A 25,038-nucleotide genomic window follows, 5' to 3' on the forward strand; every position below is an offset into this window, starting at 1 on the left:
AAATGTCTTCCGTAAAAAAGGCTTTTTTTATCTGTCCCTAAAATATATAACTTATGTCCTGCAAAAGACAGCACTTCATAGAAACATCAGTTTCATGGGTAGTCAGTCTTAAATACCTGCTGAAATAAGACATTAATGACATTTTTAACAATTCTTGATTTATGATATTATTGAAAGTCAGTTGCTCAATGTAAATTAATGAACATGTCTTTCATTTCTTCAGCTTAATGAGATGATCTATAGAACAGCAAATGTGACCAACTTGAACCATGTCATGATTCCCAACCCTACACAAGACATCCCAAAATCTCATGAGTGTCTCACCACAATGTCCTTTCCTCTGGCACCACCCTCAGGTCAAAAGTGTCAGCTACTACCATCATGCAAATCCCTGAAGACATTCATCTTAACCAGAACACAAAATCAAAAACCAAACTTAACATTTTATGGCTTGCTACTGGTAAGAACCCAAGAAAAGCAAAATTGTACCTATTTTCTATCTGTCAAAGAACTTTGTTTTCTGATGTGAAATGAGCATGACAAGGCTGCTAGCATGCTGGACTTCTGGTCCTGTTTGGTTACATTTAGGCATTTAGGGCTATTTTGACCATCACACAGTGGTTAAGTTATAATTTTTAACTTGCTCATGTGAGTAATTTATATTACAAGGAACAAAATGTAGCAGTGTCATTTATTTAATTTCCAAAATGTGACAACAAAAATGTGTGCCACTCCACAGAAAGGTCAGCGGTCAAGGTCAACTACTAAACAGCATACCTGATGCTGGCTGGGATTTTGTGTGTTGCTCAAGGACGCTTGTCAGATTTCAGGACCCTTTATGAGAACACAGAATCAACTATTTTTCAAATTATATTTCTTACTTCTCTTGCAAAACAGTACGAAACCGATTAAGCTCTCGCTGTGAATGAAATTACCACATAGTCACATGCTATAGTGTGTCGGTTATGAAAGAAGGACTCCTGTGCTTCATAAGAAACAGTGGGCCTCTTGTCTTGCAGTTGCCGCTTTGCCTCCACTGTCTTGATAGGCTCATGCTGAATTACACTAATCTTTAAAGACCCTTCAGTGCCCGAAGTACCTCAAGTTCGGAGGGAAAACTCACAGTCTGAAGAGCAGTTTTGCCAGTGTTTGATTTATTTTTGTTGTTTGTTGGGGATCAGTATAGGCTTACATTAGCATGACTTCAACCCTGAGGAGAGTGTACCACATCACAGCATTCAGCTGGTATGCTTTTGTTGTTAAGTGTCTCGTTGCTAAGGATGGAGAGGATTTACCACCAGGAATCTTTGTTTATGGGGGACCTTGGAAGTACCTTACGTTTTTGAATTTGGTGAGTACATTGCCCACATTACCTAATAGTAGTAATACATCAATGTGTACAATAATATCTATTGATATGAAAAAAAGGATAATGGAGAAAAATAATGCTTTTAATGTTTCAGCTGTTACAGATGTCATTCTTTGGACTGGCGGCAGTGAATGATTTACAACCTGGGGAAAAGTCAGAGAGTGCTCTGAACAGATGTAAAGACCTTCTCTTCTCTGTCTTTGCCTTCCCTGTGGGCATGGTGAGAAACATTCAAGAGCCTACTCTTTTCTTTTATCATAAATTAAGAATTCTGCTACACATTAACTCCATGTTCCATGCTTTTTGTTCAGTTTGTTGTTCTACTTTTCTGGACGATCTTTGCCTACGACAGAGAATTAGTCTACCCAGCTACTATTGACACCTTCTTCCCCCCCTGGATAAACCATGCTATGGTCTGTAAATTTGCATTTTCAACAACCTTATGCCAAAATTTACATAATCCTGATTCTCCTGTCATAAACCATCACACATAATGACTTATTCTTACACTGTGTTCTCAGCACACATTTGTCCTTCCTGTTTTACTTGGAGAACTGCTGGTGCAGCCTCACATCTACCCGCAAACTAAACATGCGCTGGCGGCATTAGGAGTTGTGGGCTTGGCTTACTTATTTTGGTAAGTGTTGAGTCGGCATACACAGTAGAATCATGACAAAACATTTCCAACCTTTAGTAGGCATACAGCTAAAACACACAAATATCATCAGCATTTTCACAGCATTTTAAAACAACAAAACACTTCTTGATTTAATATCCTGACTGAATCTTTCTTACATCTTAATGTGGCTAAAAGCACAGCAGTCTAAATGTGTCTATGTTCCTACCGCAACAAGCCTAGACTCGTCCAGTGCAGCAGCGTTTATCAGTTAATAATGCAAACGGCTTGAGGGGTAAATGCTTCCTTTGAACCTTCAATAGTTATGGCTCACATACTGTAATGCTGCCTACAGATCCTCATTTTTCTGATGGTACAAATATTCTGTATGTTGTGAATGAGGTTTTTTTTATTATGCGAGTGTGTTGCTGCTACAATTTTACAATCAAACAACTGTGCCAGTGAATATTTGCACAAGATGTACTTTGAGACAAGACAGTACAAGATGATCTGACAGATACAGTGACAGTTTCTTTTCTTTTCTTCTCTCTAAACATGTTCTGCAGGATTATATGGGTGTACTTGTCAGTTGGGATTTGGGTGTATCCCCTTCTTGGGCACTTCAGCACTGCTGGTCTGGTGGTCTTCTTCTTTTTTAACATGTCAGTGGTGACCTTGCTCTACGTGGTAGGAGACAAGATCAACAGCTGTGTCTGGAGTAAGAGACATTAAGTTTACCACTGGAGAAAAGCAAAGGATCACATGTTCATTTTGTCTGTCTACCTCTCTCTCTCTTTGTCTCCTTTACTCCTCTGGGTCAGGACATGAACAAAATGACAGCAGAAGCAAAGTAATTCAGCACAAAAATGGTCAAACTGTAATCCCTTAAAGCAAGACTGTAACTTTTGAAAAGGAGAACTCACACATTCTTCCTCTTTCAAATGAAAAGTTGAATTTCTAAGCAATAACTTGCTCAATTGCTCAATTAAATACACTCAGGTTTTGCCTGCTACAGCCTTTGTTGGTCTGGTATGACCAGCAGCTTATGGCAGTAGTTTAAGGTAATGTTAGCTAAAGTTAGCGACCCTTAGGTAAACATACTGTATGAGTACAGTACTGTTATTATTCCATTAACAATCAATTGTAGCCACTGTTAATTAACAGTTATAGTCTAACTTTAAAGGGATTCATTGTTCTTTCTACTGAAACCGCCTATGAAACTTACACCTCAGATGTAAATGTTAAAGTTTAGTTTTACAGTTCAACAAAGTGGTATTTAACATTGCAAAGCACTTGAATAATGCAATTCAAACATCAAAGCAAGCCTAATAAAGCAAGTAGCACAGACAACAACAGCACAAGCAATCCTCCTGTTTCTATATTTTCATTTTATGCACTTCACATGTTGAATATAATATATCAGAGGCTCTTTTTTCACATATTCGGAGATTTCAAATTGTACAGATAGGCAATTGATGAAGCAGTCAGGATCCACCATCAAAATGATCACATCCATATTAAGCACCATTGGCTTCCCCTCCATGGAAGGTGGACGTTGTTCTTCATTACCAATGTCGTGTTTAACCTGAATAAAGTGCATATTTTTCCATTAATCATGGAACATCCGGAGGGGCAGAAAGAAGAACTTGACTTGTGGTAATCCAAAACACAATGCTGAAGAGTCTTGATTTGACGTCATCACAAATCTATCGATATAACCAGGAACAGCTTTGTTTTGTTACTGTAAGTGGGTTGAATTTCTTAAAGGAAGTCATCCACCATGCAGGTCTCTGTAGCCTTTAAGATGGTGGAGATAGTTTGGGTCTGCATCCACCAATCCAACAGAAAGGATCCTGGCCAATAAATATACATCTTCTTCTCTCAGATCCTTCTGTTGAAGATGTGAATGTAAAATATGTATTATATAATCATTGTGAATAATTAGAGAATTTAACTTTGGATAATTACTCACCTTCTTGCCGTTGGCAGATGATTCAGGTAGTTGTAGTTTTTGAGGTTTACTTCCCTGTCAAAGATAATGATCATTTCAGAAAATCTTCCACCATGCACAAGAGAAACACTGTAAAGGTTTACTCACCTCTTTGAGTCCTTTTGAAAAGCACATTATGATGAAGAGAAGGCCTGCAACGATCTGAGAAAGAAAACACCAGTCAATATTATGTATGCCACAGTCCTCATTAGACAAAAACTTTGATTAGTTGACACTGATGTTTTCTGACAGCTAAAATAAAATAAATTAATGTATAAAGAGGTTTTTACTTACTCCCACCAAGTGCAACATGTGTGTTTCTCTTGGTTCTGTCCTGTGTGCGCCCTGATTTGTAACTTACTGTGAGTAAAATAAGTTCCTCCTGCTCTGAGACTTCAGACCTCAGTGCATAAGTCACAAGGGGAAAACACCCATGAAGAACCAGCAGAACAGGATACGCTGCATTTCAAGAAGCACCTACTCTTACGCCTGAAAGATGTTAATCATCAGACAAATGTTCTGTTACGCAAATGTCTGCGTAAAATGGGATGTTGTTATGGAAAGAGGGCTATCAGTGCCTTTCAGTGTTAACGCAGTTTCCAGTTTAGAATGTATCTGACTGTCACCTGGACATTACAATGAAAGAGAAGAGTTACGTCTGGCCCATGATCTGTGGTTTCACGACACTTGTAAAAGATAAGATAAACTCTCGCCTGTCCATTTGAATTCCATTTACACCTGATATACTTTGAAAGTGTATTGCTGTTGTTTGCAGAAAATCTGGTTCTGACCTATGGACATACAATACTACAATAAGGCAATGATTTATTGGGGTTAAAAGGCTTTATGTAGCACTACAGAGGACAATGTTCTGTGGCATACTGTGTAACCAAAAATCTGTGTTGTGATAGATTTTTTTTACTAATTTATTCATAAAATTGACGCCAGTAATGCCCTTCGTATGGCAGCTCAAATTTTAATGTCAAGTGTTATGAAGCTCTAGAGTTACTCATACAGTACTTGAATACAGTTTTTAGGTTCTTGTACTTTACCTGAGTACTTTTTTTACACAAAACATGACAAGTCAATATAAGAGACTATAAAACTACCCAGCGGTATAAAAAGTAGTTCAATCTAGCTCCACCTTGACCTGCTACAACATTAAAATGCTGCCTACATACTGTAAATAAAAAATCCAATAATATATTCAATGATACTGTAACATTCTCTGGGGCCATATTTCAGCATTACAAATACTTTAACTTTTAATACAATTTTGGTTATGATCTGTACATTTACTTAAGTAAAAGTTAAGTAAGATTGTTACAACTTTTACTTGTAACGGAGTTTCTATGAATTATTGTATTGCTACTTTTACTTAACTAAAGGATGAGAATAGCTTTTTCCACCACTGTGAAGCACCTGGTGATATTGTGGCAATGGTATGCTACACTGGTTGGTTTAGTTAGTCTGTCACCCCCACCAGAGGGGGGCAAAGATGTTGTCCCTTGGCATCACCAAAGATATACTCTTCGAGATATTCTTTGGTAGCCGAGGTAGCTAGTATAGTTGGTCTGAAATGTGAGTAAACATTATGATTTCCTTAGTCTTTTTTCATAAAAATAAGTGCATTGGTGAGTGAGTTTGTGTATAAATGCCACCAGAGGGAGCCAAATGCTTCAAAGACTACATTACCTTATTTGTAAAAGGCAAATAAGGTTCATAAAATGAATTCCAGATCCTTCCAGTAAACCCATAATTGCATAAGGTGAACAAAATGTATATTTCATATAATATTGATTGTGATATACGGAGTATATTGCACAACATTAATCTCATCTCATATATTTGAATTTCAGTGTTTTGTGGGTATTTATATTTAATGTCTTTTAATTAAAAATGGTTGATAATATAAGTAGTGAGAACCTTACCAAGTTTATGTACGTACAACTATGGTAAACTATAGTTGTATCATCTCTCGCACTTTCTTTTTTCCTTGTAGTTACACACAGCCATATACAAAACAATGTGTGCGTGTATAATGTCTAGGCTATACATTCACATAAATACATTAATTGTGTGTGTGTGTGTGTGTGTTTGGGGGGGCAAGTGTTTTTTGCTTACAGTATGTGTACATATATAGCTGCAGGGAGACGCATGCGCACGTGTGCCCCATCTAGAACATTGTGGATGCGTCGCGACATTTCTTCACCTCCGTAAAGTAAACTATATGCAAAAGCAGTACCACTTCCGGTTAAATGAGTGTGCCTTCAAATTAAGGCTCACCGTATTTACACTTAACCTACTCTACATTTACACTACACTTTGTAAATAACGTGTCCAGTACTTTCTGTAGTGAAACTGGAATGCATAGCTACACGGTCTTCTACACCTTGCCGCTATGCTACTACAAAATGACATATTTCTAAAAGAAAACCGGATATTTTGAGTGTAGCGTAGGTGACTTGACGGCTTTCTTCGGCAGCGCTGTACGGCAGTTGTTGACAGAGCACACTGGAGTGGAGGGATTGGATAGGAATTTCTACAACTAGCTGGTAGTTGGCATTTGATATTAATTACTGAAAATGTGCTAGTATGTGCGTTTTTAACAGTCGGACCAGCTAGCGAGCAAAACACTATCTGACAGAAACATTGTCAGGTCTGGCGGGTTTGGTAAGATTTGCTATTTGGTTGTAACGTTACGTTGTCTTGTTAACGTTAACGTTAGTTAACTGCTTTCGCAAAAAAGGAATGAGAGCTCTTTAAATTGTAATACTTAGCTATGCAGTCACCTTACTAAATTCACTCTTTGCTAACTATATTATGTTCAGACCAACGTTAGCTTGCTAACATTACAGCACCTTCTAGAGAAAGACTAACGGTGTGCTAACGTTATAATAATGTCCACACGTGTCGAACGTTGTTTTGAAAATTGTTTCCCTAAGTCGTTAACCGTAATTGCTGACTGTAATACTATTAAGTAGTGCTAAATAGACTTAGTAAAGTTGTATCAGTCATGACTGATCTGCCTCGCTTGTAATCATCACGGTAAAGGAACGTCAAGGGGCATGCTAGCTGCCTTTATCCGCGGTCTTCCAGTCAGAACAAGAATAATATTTCCGTTTTGAATTATTCATATAAACCTTAGAGGAAACATGGCAGTTATTATTTTTATGACCGCGGTCATTGCTTTGAGCTCTTAGTTGTGGGTTAAATGTAGTTGAATACAAATATTAGCAATACATCTATTTAAGCACGTTTTAGATTTATGCTTTAATTTGGAATTCCAGACGCCCAAAACGGAAGTCGTGCTATTTGATGATTCTAGCTAACATATCCCATTTACCCCCGTTAATTTTACTGTAGCTTACTTGGCTAATCTGTTTACATATTACCTGGCCAGCTACGAGTTCATTGTATTTTTATTAGGCTATATAGATCATTAAATCCTAAATACAGTAATTAAGCTAACCACATATAGGCGTCTATTTTATGTAGTAATGTTATTTAGCCATAACGTCTTTTGGCTACCTTGCTAGGTGATACCAGCTGAAGTGTATTCTACAACCAAAACTATGGAGATCTGAATGTGCTCTGTAAGGTTACATTAGCCGAGGTGTCTCTCTCGTCTCCACAGAGACGGGGATCCTGCTGGCGCGTATAGCCAAAGGGGAGATCTACAATGCTGTGCTGGGGAAATGCTTCCTACGGACAGTTAGGCTTGGGTGGGATTGATGAAGAGATTGTGGTTGAGCCACGTAAATGTGAGTTCTTTCACGGGAAGCAAGTGTGTGATGTGGGGTGTGGCCACAGACACACAGCCTTCCTGCTGGAGGATGGGACAGTATACACCTGTGGCTGTAATGACCTGGGGCAGCTGGGACATGAGAAGTCTAGAAAGAAACCAGGTTGGTGATTTTTTTTATTGATTTATTTTGTTTTATGATTACACTTTGAGAAATTGTCATTATCATCACATAAACATTTCTCTTTGTCTTCTATTAGAGCAGGTTGTGGCCCTGGATGCACAGATAATAGTGGCGGTGTCATGTGGAGAGTCCCATACACTCGCCTTGAATGACAAAGGGCAGGTTTTCTCATGGGGTCAGGGCTCAGATGGGCAGTTGGGCCTAAATAACTTTGAAGAATGTGTTCGTGTGCCTAGGTAAATTCAGCAATATTTACTGATTTGCATGAAACCTTTTTTGTTCATTCTGCACAACACATTATTCGCTCATGCTTTCATATGTAAAGACATGTTATTAAAACATTTAAATATATCAGCATATGTTTATCGAAATATCAAAGTAACTTTCTTAGTTAAATTCATGATGGGACTTCTTTAGACATGTTAATCTCTTTCAAGAAACTCAAACAATGTTAATTTCTTTCTCAATGTAAAAATGGCAGAAACATCAAGAGTTTGTCAGATGTACAAATTGCTCAGGTAGCCTGTGGGTATTGGCATTCCCATGCACTTTCGAGAGGTGAGGATGGTTTGTATCCACATTATTCACATTTATTCATTCAGTTTATTATGTTTTCCACATGTTAAGACATTCCAGGTCATGTGTATTTCTTTGCATAGGGGGCCAAGTCTTCTCCTGGGGCCAGAATCGATATGGACAACTCGGGATAGGAATGAACGGACAGAGCATTTCGACACCCCAAATCATTCAGTCTCTGCAGGGCATTCCTTTTGCTCAGATATCAGTAGGTGGTGCTCACAGCTTTGCCCTCACTCTCTCAGGAGCGGTGTTTGGTTGGGGGCGCAACAAATTTGGTCAGCTGGGTCTCAATGACAGCAATGGTGGGTGGTCAAAACCCTAAACAACTTGTGAGCATTTCAAGCCCTCATCTCATACTAATTGTCAGAAGGCCTTTTTCAGATCGGCCTTTCCCAGCCCTGCTGAAGTCCCTTAGATCGCAGAGGGTGATTTACATCTCCTGTGGAGAAGATCACACAGCAGCACTGACAAAGTTAAGTTATATACTTTTTGGTTATTTGATAAATCTGCAGTGTTATGTGTGGAATCAACGTAGTCTGTGATTGGTGGTGGTGGTGAATTAACTGTTTTTTTACATCCTTGGCTGTTTTAGTTTTGACCATCATTCCTGATTGTTCTGATTGTATTTTATCGTACGTGAAGATGAAGGTAGATGTCTCATCAGATGCATTGTTAAACTTTGTATGGAATAATTATGCAAAGTGCAGTAGTATGTTGAACCAAGAAGTAGCCCTTCAAAATGTAATAGTCACTTTTTAGATAATTGTCTATCTTTATTAATTACTAATTAATGATATAATTAATCAATAGGTAATTTAGGTAATCATCTATACATCCAGCTTAATCTTATTTTACAAATGACCCATATCTCAGCAATTAAGCTGGTGAGTAATCCTGTAATAATTAATATGACTGATGGACATCATTTTAAAAAGTAAAACCCCAGTTGTACAAAAACAAACAATCCCTTTTATTTGATAGTGTAGTTGTAGAGGAGGATCCATTCCTTAAGACTTACAGGTTAAAGTATACACCGTCACGGAGCTGGCTGTTTCCTATTAATAAGTAACTGGATTGATATCACTAACATGACAGCTTTCTGCATGCTTTCTCAGTCTGTCCCAGTCCTGTTTTCTCTGGTGTCTGCTAACATTTTGGCCTTGCAGTACTCTTGTCCTTGGGAAGGTCAGAATAACTGGTGTTGCTGAATTTCACAGGAAGGAGGTGTGTTTACATTTGGAGCAGGAGGATATGGACAACTTGGACATAACTCTACAAACCATGAAATCAACCCTAGGAAAGTGTTCGAGCTCATGGGAAATGTAGTTACGCAGATTTCATGTGGAAGGTAAAATAAAATACACATTTGATCTCATTCATATAGAATACATACTACAATTTATTTTGTGTCTATTGACATCAATGTACATCCAGTATAGCTGAATTTTATTGAAATGTCATAAAACAAATAAAATATTTTCAAATTACTGTGCAATTATAAGACAGCACACATTGGCTTTCACACCCTCCTCTGGAAAGATGGACTCATTTGGGCTCGGTGGTAACGGGCAGCTTGGCACTCGCTCCACTTGCAACAGGAAAAGCCCCGCCCCCGTCAAAGGCCCCTGGGTAGCCTCCAATGCTCCAACGGAAATGGGTGAGACACAGTAGATAAAGCTGTATCAAGTACTGTCTGAGGACTAGAAGGCAGAACAAAACAACAAAACAAAACATTGCATCTCTTTTATTTATGTTTTGTCTCAGAACAGTTTCTTTGGTTTGCTAGATGTTGGCTTTCTTCCTCAGCCACTCATTTAGCCATGGCAGATAATGTAACATAAGGATTGAACCATACAGACTGGTCAACCAAAACAATGAGCTGAGAGCTGCAGAAAGCCCCAGGTTGGTTGTTGATTCTCAGTGGAATCTAAAGTAGTTACACGTTCACATTACAGGGAGTCATGATGAAGCTTTGAGATGACATGTTGTACTTCTACTCTATATATACTTACTTAACTCAACCTCTTCATGTATATTTATTTCTTGCTTTCATTACATTACATTGCAGACTCCGGGCAGGGCTGTTGTGTCAAGAGGATTTATGCTGGAGGAGACCAGAGTTTTGCTCACTATTGCACTGCCAATGTAAGTTTTCTTAAATAAAGGGCATCTTACATTTTGGGGCCTAAGTCATTGAGGTGTCTTAGAGATAATTACAAATCCTGCATGGAACTTCTTTAACAACCATACTAGGACATTTTCAACATGGCAGAACTGTATCATACTGGAGAGGGAACGTAATTCCCCATATAAATTAAGGGAGACTGCTTCACCCAGTCCTGCACGGTCGATACATGTCGGTCTTGTGTTTAATCGTGTAGTCAAATGCATAAAGCCTTTATAACATTTTTGTACTACTCTGAAGCGGTATGTTTTTTGCATGATTGTACTCTCTCTCTAGAATGATACTGTTCGTCTTTGGGTCAGCAACCATTTTGGTTGGATTCAAGTAGTGCTTCTTCTATTTTATTTTAAACATGGCAGACCTGAAATTTCTCAAGATGCTACATGGTTGAAGTGAATACCACTTAGATTTTTACCATTTAAACCCGTTATTTCTAAGCTTTGGCCTAACTTTAGTTTACAGAAGTTCATACTTTTCATTGAGTTCTTTTTGATGTTATAGAACCTCCAGAACATAGATGACGTGAGGATACAAGATCCCCACAGAAAGATTTGCACCTTGAATGAGGATCTCATACAAAAATGGTTGAACCACTCACCAGGAAGAGTCCCACTAGAAATCTCCAAGTAAAGTCCTCTCTTCACAAAAACCTTGGCTAACACATGTTATTGGTGTTGTTGCTTGTTTAAGTTCACATACAAGTTCTGTAAGGAGCGTTGCTTGTGAAAAGTAGTCACACTAATTACTTGCCTTTTATGATTCCTTTAGTGAGATTGACCTCGTGTTCTCCACAGCAAGCTGCCTCAATGGATCTTTTCTGTCAACAAGGTAATCACATTTTAGATTAAGTCTATTTTCCTGACAAACATCTTAATTCATTATTATCAAACCCAAGGCATTTTCGTCACTGATTTGATCCGTCTTATTCACACACTATTTACAACTTATGTATGTCAAAATAGAGAAACTATTAAAACGTGTTATTAACCCAGAAGATCAGACCTACTCCCAGGTTTAGAGGAGTTTCTAATATTGTACGTATATATGTACGTGTACACGTTGTGTTTGACTTTGTGGCTTGACTTTTTGGAATGCTACCTATACAATCTCATATTAACTCTCTATTATCTTTTTTACACAGTCATCCAGATCACTACAGTACCAGCAGCAAATGTTCAGGGGTGGATATGAACTTGGCTCGCCTCCTGTTACACAGAGTGGTCCACCAAAATCACCCTGAGATCGCTCAGCAGGTCAGTGGTCACAAAAATAATCCTGTTGTTGGAGCACCAAATCCATTTATTATGTTGCTGTTTTCCCACTATGTTATTGCAACAATTGCAATAGCAATGCTCCATCTATATATCCATCTGTTTTCACCAGCTAGTCTTTAACTTTGTCTGCCTACCCTGTCATGTTTGGGATGTAGCATACAGTAGGTTTATCAGAGCATTTTCTCAGGAAACAGCTGCCTGCTGCGTCTGGAAACTGTGCTGATGAGAGGGTTGAGAGTGAACCAAAACAATGACTGTAGAGTTTTTGTGATAATTCTCTGTGGGTGTGTCATTGTGAATGACTCCTTTTTTTCCATTGTTAATACAGAAATATTGATTATTGCAGCTTTAGTTAAATCCTGTATTATGTTTTGACAGCAGAGTTCAACCTCAAATCCTATAATATATTTAACTAATCATATTTCAAAGGTTATTATTATTGAGAAACACTGTACATTACAAGCATCTAAAATTGTATAATATAGTATAATACAATACAATAAATAAATCACGACAACTTGATGTTAATGTTGCACATCTCCTAGCTGCAAATTACCGCTTGGAATGACTTTTAGTAGCCACTTTGTGAGCTCACCTTGTCTGACATCCTAATCTGTCATTATTGGTCTTTGCCCCACCACAGTGTTTATGAAACAAGCACTGAGTCAGGAGATGCATCAATTAGGGATTAATACATTAATCATAACAGACGTATATATTTTCTTCTGTGTCCTTCAGATTGCTGCCAGTCTGGAGAAGAACCTAATTCCCAGACTAACCACCTCTCCTCCAGACATTGAAGCCCTGAGACTCTACCTCACTCTTCCAGAATGCCCTCTCTTCAGTGACCGAAATAATTATGTGACCATCGCTATCCCGTTTGCCAAATCACTCATCAGCCAGAAAGAGGCTCCACTGAAGGTGCTAGGTAGGATGAAGAGTGTTTTTATGCCGCACATGATGCAACTATTTCTCTGACAACTTTTGCTACTTTTTTTTTTTTTTTCACAAAATGTTTGCTGTTGTATTTGCATCAGGAAACTGGTGGTCTACGTTTGAGCCCCTAGTCTTCCAGCGGCTGGTTGAGTTGTACAAGGAAGTGGTGGTGTATCTGCTTCAGATGCACAAGGTGGGAATTCCTTCAGTAGAACAGAGGATTTTCACCTGTTTCCTGGACACGTCCCTCCGACTCCTGGAGATCCTGCACACGGTGAGAAATGGAAACAACCATGGATTTGTGCTACGACAGCTGTCGCATGTCAAATACATACAGTACATCATACAGTACTTTGAAGAACTGCTGGTAACATCCATTTTCCTGTCGCTTCAGGTGAGTGAGAGGGCAGGACACATCATTCAGTACGATAAATTCTACATCCATGAGTTGGATGACCTGATAGACATCAGAAATGACTATGTCACATGGATTCAGAGGCAGATGTACCCAATGGTGAGTTTACTGTTGATGGACAGTTCCATGATTCACTTCATTACATTTGTCTATGTTTAGGCATTGGTATGAACCATTTGTTTATGCCTTTGTGTCCTCAGGGTCATGATGGTGTGGTGACTCTGTGCAGGTATCCCTTTGTATTTGATGCCCAAGCGAAGACCACACTGCTTCAAACGGATGCTGTCATACAGATGCAGGTAATATACACTAAATCACTTAATGAAGGTTTTTTTTCTCTGTTTGCTTGGTTTCACTCCACATAAAGGAGCTGATTCTAGCGCTGTCAAATGATTTGGGACCAGACCACGTGCACTGTTGTATCTCTGAAATGTATAAACGTGTCATCATTCACCTTTCCTTGTTATATTGATAGATGGCAGTGGATCAGGCACAGATGCAAAACTTTAGCTCTATGTTCCTGCCAGCGGTGGAATCCGTCAACCCGTGCCTCATCCTCATCGTTCGGAGAGAAAATATTGTTGGAGACACCATGGAGGTCCTCAGGAAATCCAAGAATGTTGACTACAAGAAACCACTCAAGGTAAAAGCTGCTGTAATCAATATTTTGGATCAAATGACTAAAGTGTATGTGAAAGGTGTTGCTCATAATGACGATCTCACAGAAAATGGCTGTGACTCAGCAGTTCCCCTCAGCTCTATGGGGCTGTTTAGCATCTTTCAGCTTGCTTTGGTTTACGGCACCAGACTTTACTGTTTTGGTTTGGTCTTACTGCAGCACGCAGCTGTTTCTACCAAACTAGCTTTAAAAACCCACATTCTACCTGCCCAGCAACATCCAGCACACAGAGAAAGTTAGTGACAAGCTGGTGAATATAGTGGAGCATTTAGCTCCTAAAGAGACAGACATTACCCTCAGGAGAAAACTAACAACTCGACAACCTTAACTTTATTTAGTTTATATGGTGATAATATGTCAGTGTTGTGTTAACAGCCTGTTTCCACTGCCCCCAAGTGACCAAGCTATTTCATAAAAGTGACTCATGCTAAAGTTGAAAATAATTGTAATGATTATAAACAGCTCGTCTAATTTATGGGCTCATTAATTAGATAATGCATTGTCTGTCATGGATAGATGGATTGGTTCATCTTTCTGCTACTAAAATACAAACAGCATCTGTGTTGCCATTTAGATTAAGACAGAAAAGGTACTGCTATTGTTCTAATGTTTGCGACACTCGTGGCAGGTGATCTTCGTGGGAGAGGAGGCAGTCGACGCGGGAGGTGTGAGAAAGGAGTTCTTCCTCCTGATCATGAAGGAGCTGCTGGATCCAAAATATGGGATGTTTCGTTACCACGAGGAGTCCAGGCTCATCTGGTTTTCAAACAAGGTACTTGCTGTATAATTCACCTTTGTACGCTCACGCTGCTGGAATATCACTGGCTATGTTTAAGTGCACTCTAAAACACTCATAATGTGAACACTGAAGTGGTCGTATTATGAATCGGTACGTGTTAATGCAATCTCCTGTTTACAGTTAACCAGGTACGGTCTGTATCTGAACTGTACCCTATGAAAAAAAAAGTATGGTATTTTCCTATTTTATGTAGCTAAATAATTGGAGGGACTCATACATGCATTCTTTATATGTGCCTCTTTTTGTTCTTGTAGATAAATGAATGTATGAGACACATTGAGTCTGCCTTCTATAAAATATCTGATGACAATCAATGACTGTCCCTTGCAGACATTTGAGGACATTGACTTGTTCAACCTCATTGGTATCATCTGTGGTCTGGCCATCTACAATCTCACTATAGTGGAGCTCCACTTCCCGGTGGCCCTTTACAAGAAGCTTCTGAAGAGGAAGCCGACACTAGATGACCTGAAAGAGCTAATGCCAGATGTGGGAAGGTCAGATCAAGGAACAGTCATCTGAGGTTCCCATTTAACATGTTTATGAATGTCAGTTTGCCTTGGTATTTTCTTAACTGCATCTAAAATTGAATCTTTTAATGTTGCAGTTGTATGACCACACAGAATGTTAAATTGAAGATGTCATACATGTTCAACGAGTGTCTGTGTTAAGAAAATAATATTGTAAAATATTTCTGTCTCCTCTTAAACTAGGAGTCTGCAGCAGTTACTGGACTACACAGAAGATGATCTTGAGGAAACCTTCTGCTTGAACTTCACCGTAAGATGATTGTCAAATGACAGTCTCTGTTGTGCATGACATGTAAAATAAATGGTTGTAATATCTGTAAAAAAAAAAAAGAAAAACTAAAGAAAAACGTAACACTATTTTTTTCAGATCACAGAGGAAAACTATGGTGCCACAGAAGTCTTGGAGCTAGTACCTAATGGCGAAGACATCAACGTCAATAAATCAAACAGGTACCATTTTCTCGGCCGTTCTGTTAACCTATAGCAGATGTTGGTTAAAGGAGTAGTTTGACATTTTTGGAAATATGCTTATTCACTTTCCTGCCGTGAGTTAGACGAGAAGATCAATACCACTCCACAGTAAACATGTAGCTTGCGCCATCAGTCAGTTAGCTTAGCTTAGCTTAGCTTAGCTTTTCTATGTCGTTTGCTCAAAGACAAAAACACACTTTCAGAAATCTGGACATTTCCCAAAAGGTCAAACTATTCCCTTAAGACTCAGTGTTTAGTTAAGTCTCTCTGCTTAAGTGTTCCGAACCTTTAACCAGTAAATCATTTTAACTCATCCTGAAAAACTCAAGTTTCAAAATCAGCCTCTTTTGTTTGCTTAACTCTTTCAGTTTTAGAAATCTGGCCATATTGCTGTCTTCCCATTGTATTTTACATGCAACATGTCACTTTTTTATTAATTTGTTTTTTCTTCCTCTAGGCAGGACTTTGTCAGTGCATACGTGGACTACGTTTTCAACACATCAGTGGCGCCTCTGTTTGAGTGCTTCTATGCAGGCTTCCACAAGGTGTGCGGTGGAAAAGTTCTAGAGCTGTTCCAGCCAAACGAACTGCAAGCCATGGTCATTGGCAACACCAACTACGACTGGACGGAGCTCCAAAAGGTCTTGTTTCAAGTAGTGATTAATGGAAATATGTCATCTCGCCAACTCATTTCAGTACTTTGTAATGTAATCTTATGAAAGAGGTCATAGGTTTTGTATGAAAACAGCATTATAGAAAATGATGACAAAATGAAGTGGATAAACAAATAACTTTTGTGTCCACTCTTCAGAGCACTGAATACAAAGGGGAGTACTGGACAGACCATCCCACCATCAAGCTCTTCTGGGAAGTGTTCCACGCCCTTCCTTTAGAGAAGAAAAAACAGTTTCTGTGTAGGTGCTGCCCACCATGCATGACTTGTTTTCAAAAAATCAGAGAAGCTGTTGTTGTTTTTTACTCATGTTTTATGTTTGGTGAGTGAAACAATGTCTCTTGTCTCTACAGTGTTCCTCACAGGAAGTGACCGCATACCCATCTTGGGCATGAAAAGCCTGAAGCTTGTGATCCAGCCCACCGGTGGAGGGGAGCATTACTTACCTGTGGCCCACACCTGCTTCAACCTGCTGGACCTGCCCAAGTACACAAGTCTAGAAACACTTCGTGAGAAGCTTCTACAGGCTATAGATCACAATCAAGGCTTTAATCTTGCCTGATAGTACACAGAAATGCCTACAACTCCATGTCCAGACTGTGGCAACCACATTCCCAAATGTTTTGCTTCGCAGAATTGAATCCTGCTGTAAGAATTGAACACTGGGTATAAAGAGGAGGAGGCGACATGACACTAGAAATGATTAAGAGTTGGATGTCTAGACTTTCACATTAATCTTGACTTTGATTTTACAGCTTTTTTCCATGCCATCACAATGTTTAACGCCCTATTACAAGTCCATTCACATTTGATATTGCTCTTGTAGATATGCTTTTATTCATGTTTGGATATGACAAGTGTGATGAAGCAAACTACTGGTATATACAACACAGGGCATGCACACAGCAACATAAACATCTGTAAAATATAATGAAATGCAGTAGCACTACCTTTCTGAAGCTTATAATGTAATGTAATGCAATAGTGAGATGTATCTGTCTTGTGTCTATATTGGTGGAAAGATTTACTCAGAAAATTCAAAATATAATTAATCCAAACACTGGCCTCAAAATTACCATATTTTAATCAAAACCTCTCCGACATGATCTCAACAAAATGACATTTTAAGCTCCACTGTGGTAGTAGTTGCTGCATGGCTACTGCATAGTGTACTTTACAGGAGTTAATGATGTTGTGTTCACCCCCTGTGCATTAACCATTTGAACCCAGACAATGTAAGCTAACTCTCTTTATGTTTGACATAAGTTCTGATGTAACATTTGACCGAGAGCCGTGTGAAGCGTTTGCTTTAGATCCTGGAGTGGATTTTCTTGGCTGTAAGCCTTAAACAATCCACAAATAAAAACAAAGTACAGCCACTGAAATAAATGTGCATTACTCAAACATTTTAATGACAAACTGTACATGTTAAATGATATGCACACATTGCAGTATATGGCCATGAAGGAGGCAAATGTGGATGTCTGTGTTGTCCCGTTTGTACAGAGCTTGCATTAGTTTCAATGGGGCAGCTCATGGTGGACCAGCTTATAGTGGGAACCACAGGAAGGACAGCGCTGGGCACCTCCCTCATGAAGCCAGAACCACACGATAGCAGTGTTGTCTTCCTCACCTGCAGATAATTATATTATGATGAACTTGCCATGTAATGTCCACATTCATACAATCTTCGCCTATTAATGTACATCACTTACAAAGACAGCCCACCAGCCTCTTGGTTCCAATGCATGGCACAATGTGAGGGTCCTCCCTGGTGCCTGCATACTCCTTGGGCTTCAGCATACTGTAGGGATCCTGTAATGTGAATTTAAAGAAAATGAGCACATGTGAAGTTTAAGCACTATACTTGAGTGTCTTATAGCCTACCTTTCCATGTTTGAGGGCCTGCAGGGCACGTCGCTCCAGTCCAGTGGCCTGTTCTTCATCTGTTGGTACACCTGAAAATGTATATGGCAGAGGCTTTCGTTCAAACAAATGATTCATCTGAAGTTAGAAGACTGCAAAGTCGCCTGGCCAGGTTGTGCTGTATGCACATTACAGTGGGGCTGTCGCTCTACTTGAATGCCAGTGAGACTGCACGTCGGCACTGGACGCCGCCCACACCAACCTGCTGCTGTCTCCATATCAGGATGCTGGCATCAAACCAACAGACGCCTGCCAGAGGAGGTGGGTCTATCACAGGCCTTTCCACGAGTTAAAGTCCAAATGACCTTCATTATTTGATTCAAAAGTTGTTGTCACAATTAGGCGGAACAGTGACATGTCGGTGGTACACAGCACATAGAGTGACCACAAACAGACGTTTCATTACTGCGAATAAACACTACGTGTCAAAAGTCAATGTTATTTATCCTCTCTACAGAATAAAACACCAGTGGTAGTTAGCTAATGTCACATTACATACGATGATATGATGTATAATATGACGTTAGCGTTTTAGCAACCAAACTGGGCAATAAACAAAAAAATATCGCTTTGAAACTATTTGACTAGCAGTCTTGCTTTCTCAATTTAACTAACTGCTAAGTTACATTTCTGACCGATGACAGTTGCTGGTTTACCCTGGTCTGCAGGCCTATCTTCATTACTTTCGCAAGTTATAACAAACACAGGCTCTTACCTTTCACAGTGGTCATGGCACGGTGAAACGGTCTGACCACCACATTGCTCCTCAGCTGCAATGTTGTTGTTGTACAGGCTCGAAGAAGAAGAAGACGTCCCGCCATTCTGGTCTCACTTTCAGGTAGTGAGAGTGACCTGACACACAACAACAGTTGGACTGAAATGACCCCCGACAGTCGTCTGAGTGACAGGTGGTCGGACCAATAAGAGCGGAAATGTGGCTACGCTAGCCAATGAAATTGAGCTGAGTGGGCACGAGGAACAGGCGATAAATTCTGGTAAAATCGAATACAGTCAAATGATGAAAATAATTTTCCTATAATTAAAACTGCTTAATTTGAAACCTACATTTTGAGAGATCAAATTGTGTAACTATTTCTTTCTTTAACCCTTTCACGCATAGTGGTCACTACAGTGGACAGCTATTCAAAAGCTGTTTTCTTGTATATGCATGGGTTTTAATGGTGTAGTTGCACATCAACCACCACAGTGGACGCTAGTGCGTCATCCCATACACTGCCACCCACTGGCCAGCCATTGTAAGCGCAACACAAATGTCTCAAAACCAAGATGGCCAACGGAAGGCCAGAAACGCTGAGCAGCTCAGGAATACCTTGCCAATCCTTCTATAGTAGGAGACCCTAAATAAATTTATAATTTATAATAAATAGTAAATAAAATTTGGTAACATCAAGTAACAACTAAGGAGTAATACAATTGTTAAAATTTCCATTTTATTCATTGGTGTGTTAAATACATATTTCTTCAGTTGAAAACTCAAACGCATGCTGTCCATGCATGTGAAGAACTTTGTGTGAAATGAACATTTGAAAAAAATTAAGTTAAAATTTTTTTTTCATGCCTAAAGAGAAATAAAAACACTTCGTCAAAATCCTGACTGAGGCTGTCATAATTCATGCATGAAAGGGTTAAAATCATTTTGAATAAGATATTGCTGTCCACTTCCTGACACCCCTACTTCTGGATTAGGACATATCACAATAAATCGCAAAGCAGAAATCACTGCACATTTATATAAATTATAAAGGAGCAATGAAAACAATGAATATTTCATTACTCCTCTCCTCCAGGTGGAGGCGCTGTAGGACAAAGAAACGCAGCTGCTTTCTGCAGGTTTTCATGGAAACAAGAAGATGAAGAAGCAGTTGTAACTCATAAAGACGTTGTTGTTGACCGTGTGTGTTGTCACAGCTGTTGGTTGAACAGTAGGAAGAGTGTCAAAAGACTGGGTCCCGCTGTATTACTCAGGCTGCACTACAGCGTCTATTCACAGGCGCGACCCCACTACTGAGCGGCACGGGGGCTTTGACCTGCTCCGTTTCCGACCTGGGCCGATGCACCCCTCCTTAGACGACCTGGTGGTCCCGGGCTCCCCCAGGAGCACCATATCGATACCGAACTTAGTGCGGACACCCGATCGGCATAGTCCGCTGCAGCTCAGAGCTCCTGAGCTCAAACGGTCCGCCAGCCTCAGCCTCCCGGTAGCTTGGATTACAGGCGCGCGCCACCGCACCCGGCGAGAGAGCTCTTCATTCATAGAGGTTTTGGGGTTTTACAAACGTGACGCCATCAGGGAGCGCCCTCAGGCGGCATCTAGTGACGAAAAAGAAAAGCTGCAGCTGCAGTGCTGAAGTCCCTCACTGATAAAACCTTATTTCAATACAGAGAATTATCTTTTCATCACGTGTCTTTAAAAAGCTGTGTGCTCAGTAAAATATAACTCCACCAGCAAAAGTCAAAACACAGCAGTGGAGTCTACTATCACTCCCAGAGTTCATGACAGCTCTGTACAGCAGCTGGGCCAGTGCTGCAGACAACACTAAACCTCAGTCATTCATGTAGCTGTACAAGGTTTGTTTACATCAGTAAGACCTAAACACGTGACTACCTTTATACATTGTACTCTGATACTAACAACATAACGTGGCACAATATATTGCAGTATAATACTGTGACAATGTGCATTATGGAGCCTCAACAAGCCGCCTGAACTAAGAAAAATATACTGCTGTATTTTCTGCACATACTCTAAACTAACGACTCTGCTTTGACTGACAACTGATCAGATTTACTGTCTAAAGTTGTGGATAACATTCACATTGATGTGATTGCTTGTGGATTCTCTCTCCTGACGCGTTCAAGTGCATCAGCTTGTAAGTTTTTGCTGCTTTACTTTTGTCACCGTGGGGCCGAAAAAAGCCAACCAGGAGGAGGATACACTGTCTATGATCCATGAGACTTTTCAGTTTTCAAAGACTTGACTGAGCAACGGGAAAGAAACTTCAAGATGTTTGTTCAGTGATTTATGGACTCTACTAACCAAAGGATGGACAATATCATGAAGGATGTGCAGGATATTAAGATCAGTTTACAATTCTCACAGGAGGATGTAGGTGATCTCAACAAAAGGCTCTCTGATAAATGGTTGTGCTTCAAACACAGTTCAAATAACGTGCTGCTCCACAAGGATATGTTTTAGGACCCTTTTTATTTCTTATTTAATATTATACACATATATAAATTTATGTTTGGTGAGTGTTTATATTTCATGTATTTTTATGTTTTTATTGGATTGTTGTCGACTGATTGGTTTGTTTTTTTGGCTCGTTTTGTGTGCTTGTTGTTAAGGTTATTTTTTAAATTGTATTTTATGAAATTATGTCAGCATAGATTTTTTATTGTTTGTTTTTCTCCTTTAGGGGAGGGGAGGTAAAAGGTAAATGGACTTCACTTATATACTCTTCACTGCTCCACCATGTCCGTTGTCTAAGCTGTGGCTTCTTATTTTTTTATTATCTGGATTTTATCTCATGTGTGTGCAAATAAAAAGATTCAATGAAATACCTCTAATAGGTTTTGAGTCTCTGTGCATTGATTCTCAGAGCATACTGAAGCACGTGGTTGCCATGGTAAACATTTGAAAATAAACAAAAAGCATCAAAGGACAAACCTTGCATTCTATTCCTGTGATACCGACACATTCTAGAATCTTCAGTCTGTAAGACTCCTACAAGGCTCAGTCAGAGCGCTCACAAATACAAACACACAGAGATCGACAGAGCGAACAGAAAGCATCAAGTTTTCTCGATGGAGGAAATCAAAGACAAACTGAGAAAAAAAGGCAAGAACAAGGAGAAGAAAAACTTTATCCAGCCAACAGAGGAGATGTCAGTCAACTTTGGTTCCTGGAACGAAAGGATTTCCGCTCTCCGCAGGCAGAACCAGATAGCTATGTCTCGACATACATATCTTCCACAGACTGCTAAACATCGGCAGTCTGTCAAGGCCCCAGCCCGTCAGGGCACTCAGTCAGAGACAGTGCCCAACATTCACATCCTCCAAAGGAAACCTGAGGATAAACCACAGCACGCTCCTGCGCCCAAAGAGGCTCCACAGCAGGCTGCTGCCGTTGAACTGACAAGGGGCCCTGTCCACAGGAAAAACCTTTGGACACCACCACCTCCGTACCGTACTCCTCTGAGAGGACATTCAGGTGCCGCAGAGGACAGTGTCTTTAAACGGGGACCTGCCAAACAGAAAGGGCTTTGGACAGCACCACGCCACCACACCCCTCAGCGTGCACCTGCCAAACCACAGCAGGCCGCCAGGGTCAAGGCCTGTGATGGGGTTGAGACTTCGCCCCAGCAGGCAACGATTCACGTCCCTGATCTCCAGCTTCAGCAGCTCGGGAACAGAGAGACTGAACAGACCCCCGGACTCAAGAGGGAGAACGAGGCTTTAGCAGCTCTGGTGGAGCAGTTAAAGGAAACACCAGCCAAGGCCTGTGACGGTGTAGAGGCTTCCCCCCGGCAGGCCACGATTTACGTCTCTGAGCTCGAGCTTCAGCAGCTCAGAGACAGAAGAACAGAGCAGACCACAAAGCTCAAGAGAGAGAATGAGGCTTTAGCTGCTGAGGTGGAGCAGTTAAAGACAACGCTCCAAACAAGCAATGCTCTCTATGAAGAGGCTATGCTGGAGAGGGTGAGCAAGATCACAGACCTGGAGCTTCAGCTTTTAGACAAGAAGAACACTGAAGCTGAGGCTCTCCAGAAGCTGACTCAGATGGAGAAAGATCTTCAGGGGCAAAAGGAGATCCAGAAAGAATTAGACGCGTGCCTGGCCCAGCAGACTGAGGACAACAACAAACTCAAGGCTGCACTGACCCTGACACAAAGTGAGCTGGACAGACAACAGCTGCAGTGGCAGGAGGAGAGATCCTGTCTCCTCCAGTCCCTCAGCGACATCCACCACACCCTGCAGGAGAAGAAAGCTCTGGACACGAGATGGGAAGGGATGGCGGACAGGATTGTTGACCTCGAACAACAGCTGAATAGGGTCGACAAAAAACCTAAAAGACCCTCTCTGAGGAAAAGATTCCTCCAGTTATTCAAGTGAACTGGAGGAGAACCTGCCGTCCTACTCATCCTACAAGCTAACACCCACCCAACTCCATACCCCTCACTCTCTCTACCCCCCAACTCTGTCTACCCCTCTCTCTCTCTCTACCCCCCTACTCTTTCTACCCCTCTCTCTCTCTACCCCCCTACTCTTTCTACCCCTCTCTCTCTCTACCCCCCAACTCTTTCTACCCCTCACTCTCTCTACCCCCCTACTCTTTCTACCCCTTTCTCTCTCTACCCCCCTACTCTTTCTACCTATCCCCTATTTTCCCATTCCAGCCATCTGTGGAGAGGAGATCTCTCTTTGAATTGCCTCTTCCAAGGTTTCTTCCCTTTTGGGGAGTTTTGCCTTGTCTTCTTAGAGAGCGTGGGCTGGACATATAATGTCTCAGAGGGCCTGTAAAGCCTCACATTGTATGTAACCTTTGAGCAATAACTCTTTCAATTTCCCTCAAATTTACCTAAACCATAACCTTTCTTTCCCTTTATTCCAAATACTTAAAAAAATATAAATAAATAATAATAACAATTAATATAATTGTGTCTGTATCTGAATGCAAGTTTCTCTACTGTTAACACTATATTTTCAACATTAAAGACCTCATGACACAGAAAGTGTTGGAGAAAAGGTATAAGATCTGTATTTGCAATTTTTACAATGGTTTTTCATCTGTTGGTGTGGTCGCACAGTTTAAATAGTGTTAGAAATATTATATTTTTCCTTAATAATCAATTATTTAAATGTATCACATGTGGGAAAATGTGTTTTATCCACATTTCCACATTGCTCAGCTGTGAGCGAGTGTGAGGACAAATGATGAAGCTACCATGTATATTCCACTGTACTTGATGGGAACTTGGAGGCAGCAGGTATAAACATGCAGAGAGGTCAGGAGGTGGAGGTCATCAAGCGGAGCCCCCAACAGGTTAATGTGACCGTGACTGCATGTGCTTTATACAATATGAAAAAGATCTAGTTAAATAAATTGTATTTATCTGAGAGAAAAGGAGCAAAGTGGACTTCCTGTCTCCATCTGTCTTCGTGTTAATGACACTTCACCTGGTAAAATCATGCATATCTGACATGATGAATTATGTTAGTGGACCACAACAACCTTACAACCTGACAGAAAGACAGTGTTAGATGTTTGCAGTCCTGATGTGTGTGTGTGTGTGTGTGTGTGTGAAAACCCTGTTAGTTCAGCCTCTGTGGTGTTGCACTGACTGCTGCGATTGAAAGTCATTACTCCTCTCCTCCAGATGGAGGCGCTGTAGGACAAAGAAACGCAGCTGCTTTCTGCAGGTTTTCATGGAAACAAGAAGATGAAGAAGCAGTTGTAACTCATAAAGACGTTGTTGTTGACCGTGTGTGTTGTCACAGCTGTTGGTTGAACAGTAGGAAGAGTGTCAAAAGACTGGGTCCCGCTGTATTACTCAGGCTGCACTACAGCGTCTATTCACAGGCGCGACCCCACTACTGAGCGGCACGGGGGCTTTGACCTGCTCCGTTTCCGACCTGGGCCGGTGCA

The 25,038-nt window shown here is 40.4% G+C and overlaps 3 protein-coding genes and 1 long non-coding RNA gene across 4 annotated transcripts; 2 read left to right on the plus strand and 2 right to left on the minus strand.

Annotated features, from left to right (window-relative positions):
- Positions 1–1,134: 1,134 nt before the first annotated feature.
- LOC139294198 (uncharacterized) lies at positions 1,135–4,382 on the minus strand. Its single transcript, XR_011598399.1, has 4 exons — positions 4,270–4,382; positions 4,084–4,137; positions 3,958–4,011; positions 1,135–3,876 (listed from the first exon to the last, which is right to left on the minus strand). It is a non-coding gene; the product is annotated as an uncharacterized lncRNA (long non-coding RNA).
- LOC139294197 (androgen-dependent TFPI-regulating protein) lies at positions 1,169–2,758 on the plus strand. The gene is made up of 5 exons (XM_070916029.1): positions 1,169–1,351; positions 1,464–1,589; positions 1,681–1,782; positions 1,891–2,006; positions 2,552–2,758. Exons 1-5 carry the CDS (start codon positions 1,199–1,201, stop codon positions 2,715–2,717), a joined length of 663 nt encoding a protein of 220 aa, XP_070772130.1. The 5' UTR covers positions 1,169–1,198; the 3' UTR covers positions 2,718–2,758.
- A 2,064-nt stretch (positions 4,383–6,446) lies between the features above and the next one.
- Positions 6,447–17,849, plus strand: herc4 (HECT and RLD domain containing E3 ubiquitin protein ligase 4). Its single transcript, XM_070916641.1, has 24 exons — positions 6,447–6,530; positions 7,613–7,883; positions 7,981–8,140; positions 8,386–8,462; positions 8,564–8,785; positions 8,865–8,960; positions 9,705–9,831; positions 9,986–10,140; positions 10,552–10,628; positions 11,170–11,294; positions 11,437–11,496; positions 11,810–11,921; positions 12,681–12,870; positions 12,980–13,152; positions 13,273–13,392; positions 13,494–13,592; positions 13,769–13,936; positions 14,601–14,744; positions 15,102–15,268; positions 15,485–15,551; positions 15,669–15,751; positions 16,230–16,413; positions 16,584–16,686; positions 16,799–17,849. Exons 2-24 carry the CDS (start codon positions 7,658–7,660, stop codon positions 17,005–17,007), a joined length of 3,144 nt encoding a protein of 1,047 aa, XP_070772742.1. The 5' UTR covers positions 6,447–6,530; positions 7,613–7,657; the 3' UTR covers positions 17,008–17,849.
- LOC139294709 (cytochrome c oxidase subunit 5B, mitochondrial-like) lies at positions 17,831–19,247 on the minus strand. Its single transcript, XM_070916642.1, has 4 exons — positions 19,087–19,247; positions 18,333–18,403; positions 18,161–18,260; positions 17,831–18,078 (listed from the first exon to the last, which is right to left on the minus strand). The coding sequence occupies exons 1-4, from the start codon at positions 19,190–19,192 to the stop codon at positions 17,966–17,968; spliced, it is 390 nt and encodes a 129-aa protein (XP_070772743.1). The 5' UTR covers positions 19,193–19,247; the 3' UTR covers positions 17,831–17,965.
- Between the last annotated feature and the right edge of the window lie 5,791 nt (positions 19,248–25,038).

The sequence above is a fragment of the Enoplosus armatus genome, chromosome 12, assembly GCF_043641665.1.
Source record: "Enoplosus armatus isolate fEnoArm2 chromosome 12, fEnoArm2.hap1, whole genome shotgun sequence".
In the NCBI taxonomy this organism is placed as follows: Eukaryota; Metazoa; Chordata; class Actinopteri; order Centrarchiformes; family Enoplosidae; genus Enoplosus; species Enoplosus armatus.

What these genes read in the sequence shown, in the direction of transcription:
- LOC139294197 (XM_070916029.1), top strand. Translation starts at nt 1,199, where the DNA reads ATGACTTCAACCCTGAGGAGAGTGTACCACATCACAGCATTCAGCTGG. An exon ending in ACCTTACGTTTTTGAATTTG is followed by an intron (nt 1,352 to 1,463) that starts GTGAGTACATTG and finishes TTAATGTTTCAG; the next exon opens with CTGTTACAGATGTCATTCTT. An exon ending in CCTGGATAAACCATGCTATG is followed by an intron (nt 1,783 to 1,890) that starts GTCTGTAAATTT and finishes CTGTGTTCTCAG; the next exon opens with CACACATTTGTCCTTCCTGT.
- herc4 (XM_070916641.1), top strand. Translation starts at nt 7,658, where the DNA reads ATGCTGTGCTGGGGAAATGCTTCCTACGGACAGTTAGGCTTGGGTGGG. An exon ending in GAATGTGTTCGTGTGCCTAG is followed by an intron (nt 8,141 to 8,385) that starts GTAAATTCAGCA and finishes TAAAAATGGCAG; the next exon opens with AAACATCAAGAGTTTGTCAG. An exon ending in ACTACAAGAAACCACTCAAG is followed by an intron (nt 13,937 to 14,600) that starts GTAAAAGCTGCT and finishes CACTCGTGGCAG; the next exon opens with GTGATCTTCGTGGGAGAGGA.
- LOC139294709 (XM_070916642.1), bottom strand. Translation starts at nt 19,192, where the DNA reads ATGGCGGGACGTCTTCTTCTTCTTCGAGCCTGTACAACAACAACATTG. An exon ending in TGCCATGACCACTGTGAAAG is followed by an intron (nt 18,404 to 19,086) that starts GTAAGAGCCTGT and finishes ATACATTTTCAG; the next exon opens with GTGTACCAACAGATGAAGAA. An exon ending in GAGGCTGGTGGGCTGTCTTT is followed by an intron (nt 18,079 to 18,160) that starts GTAAGTGATGTA and finishes AATTATCTGCAG; the next exon opens with GTGAGGAAGACAACACTGCT.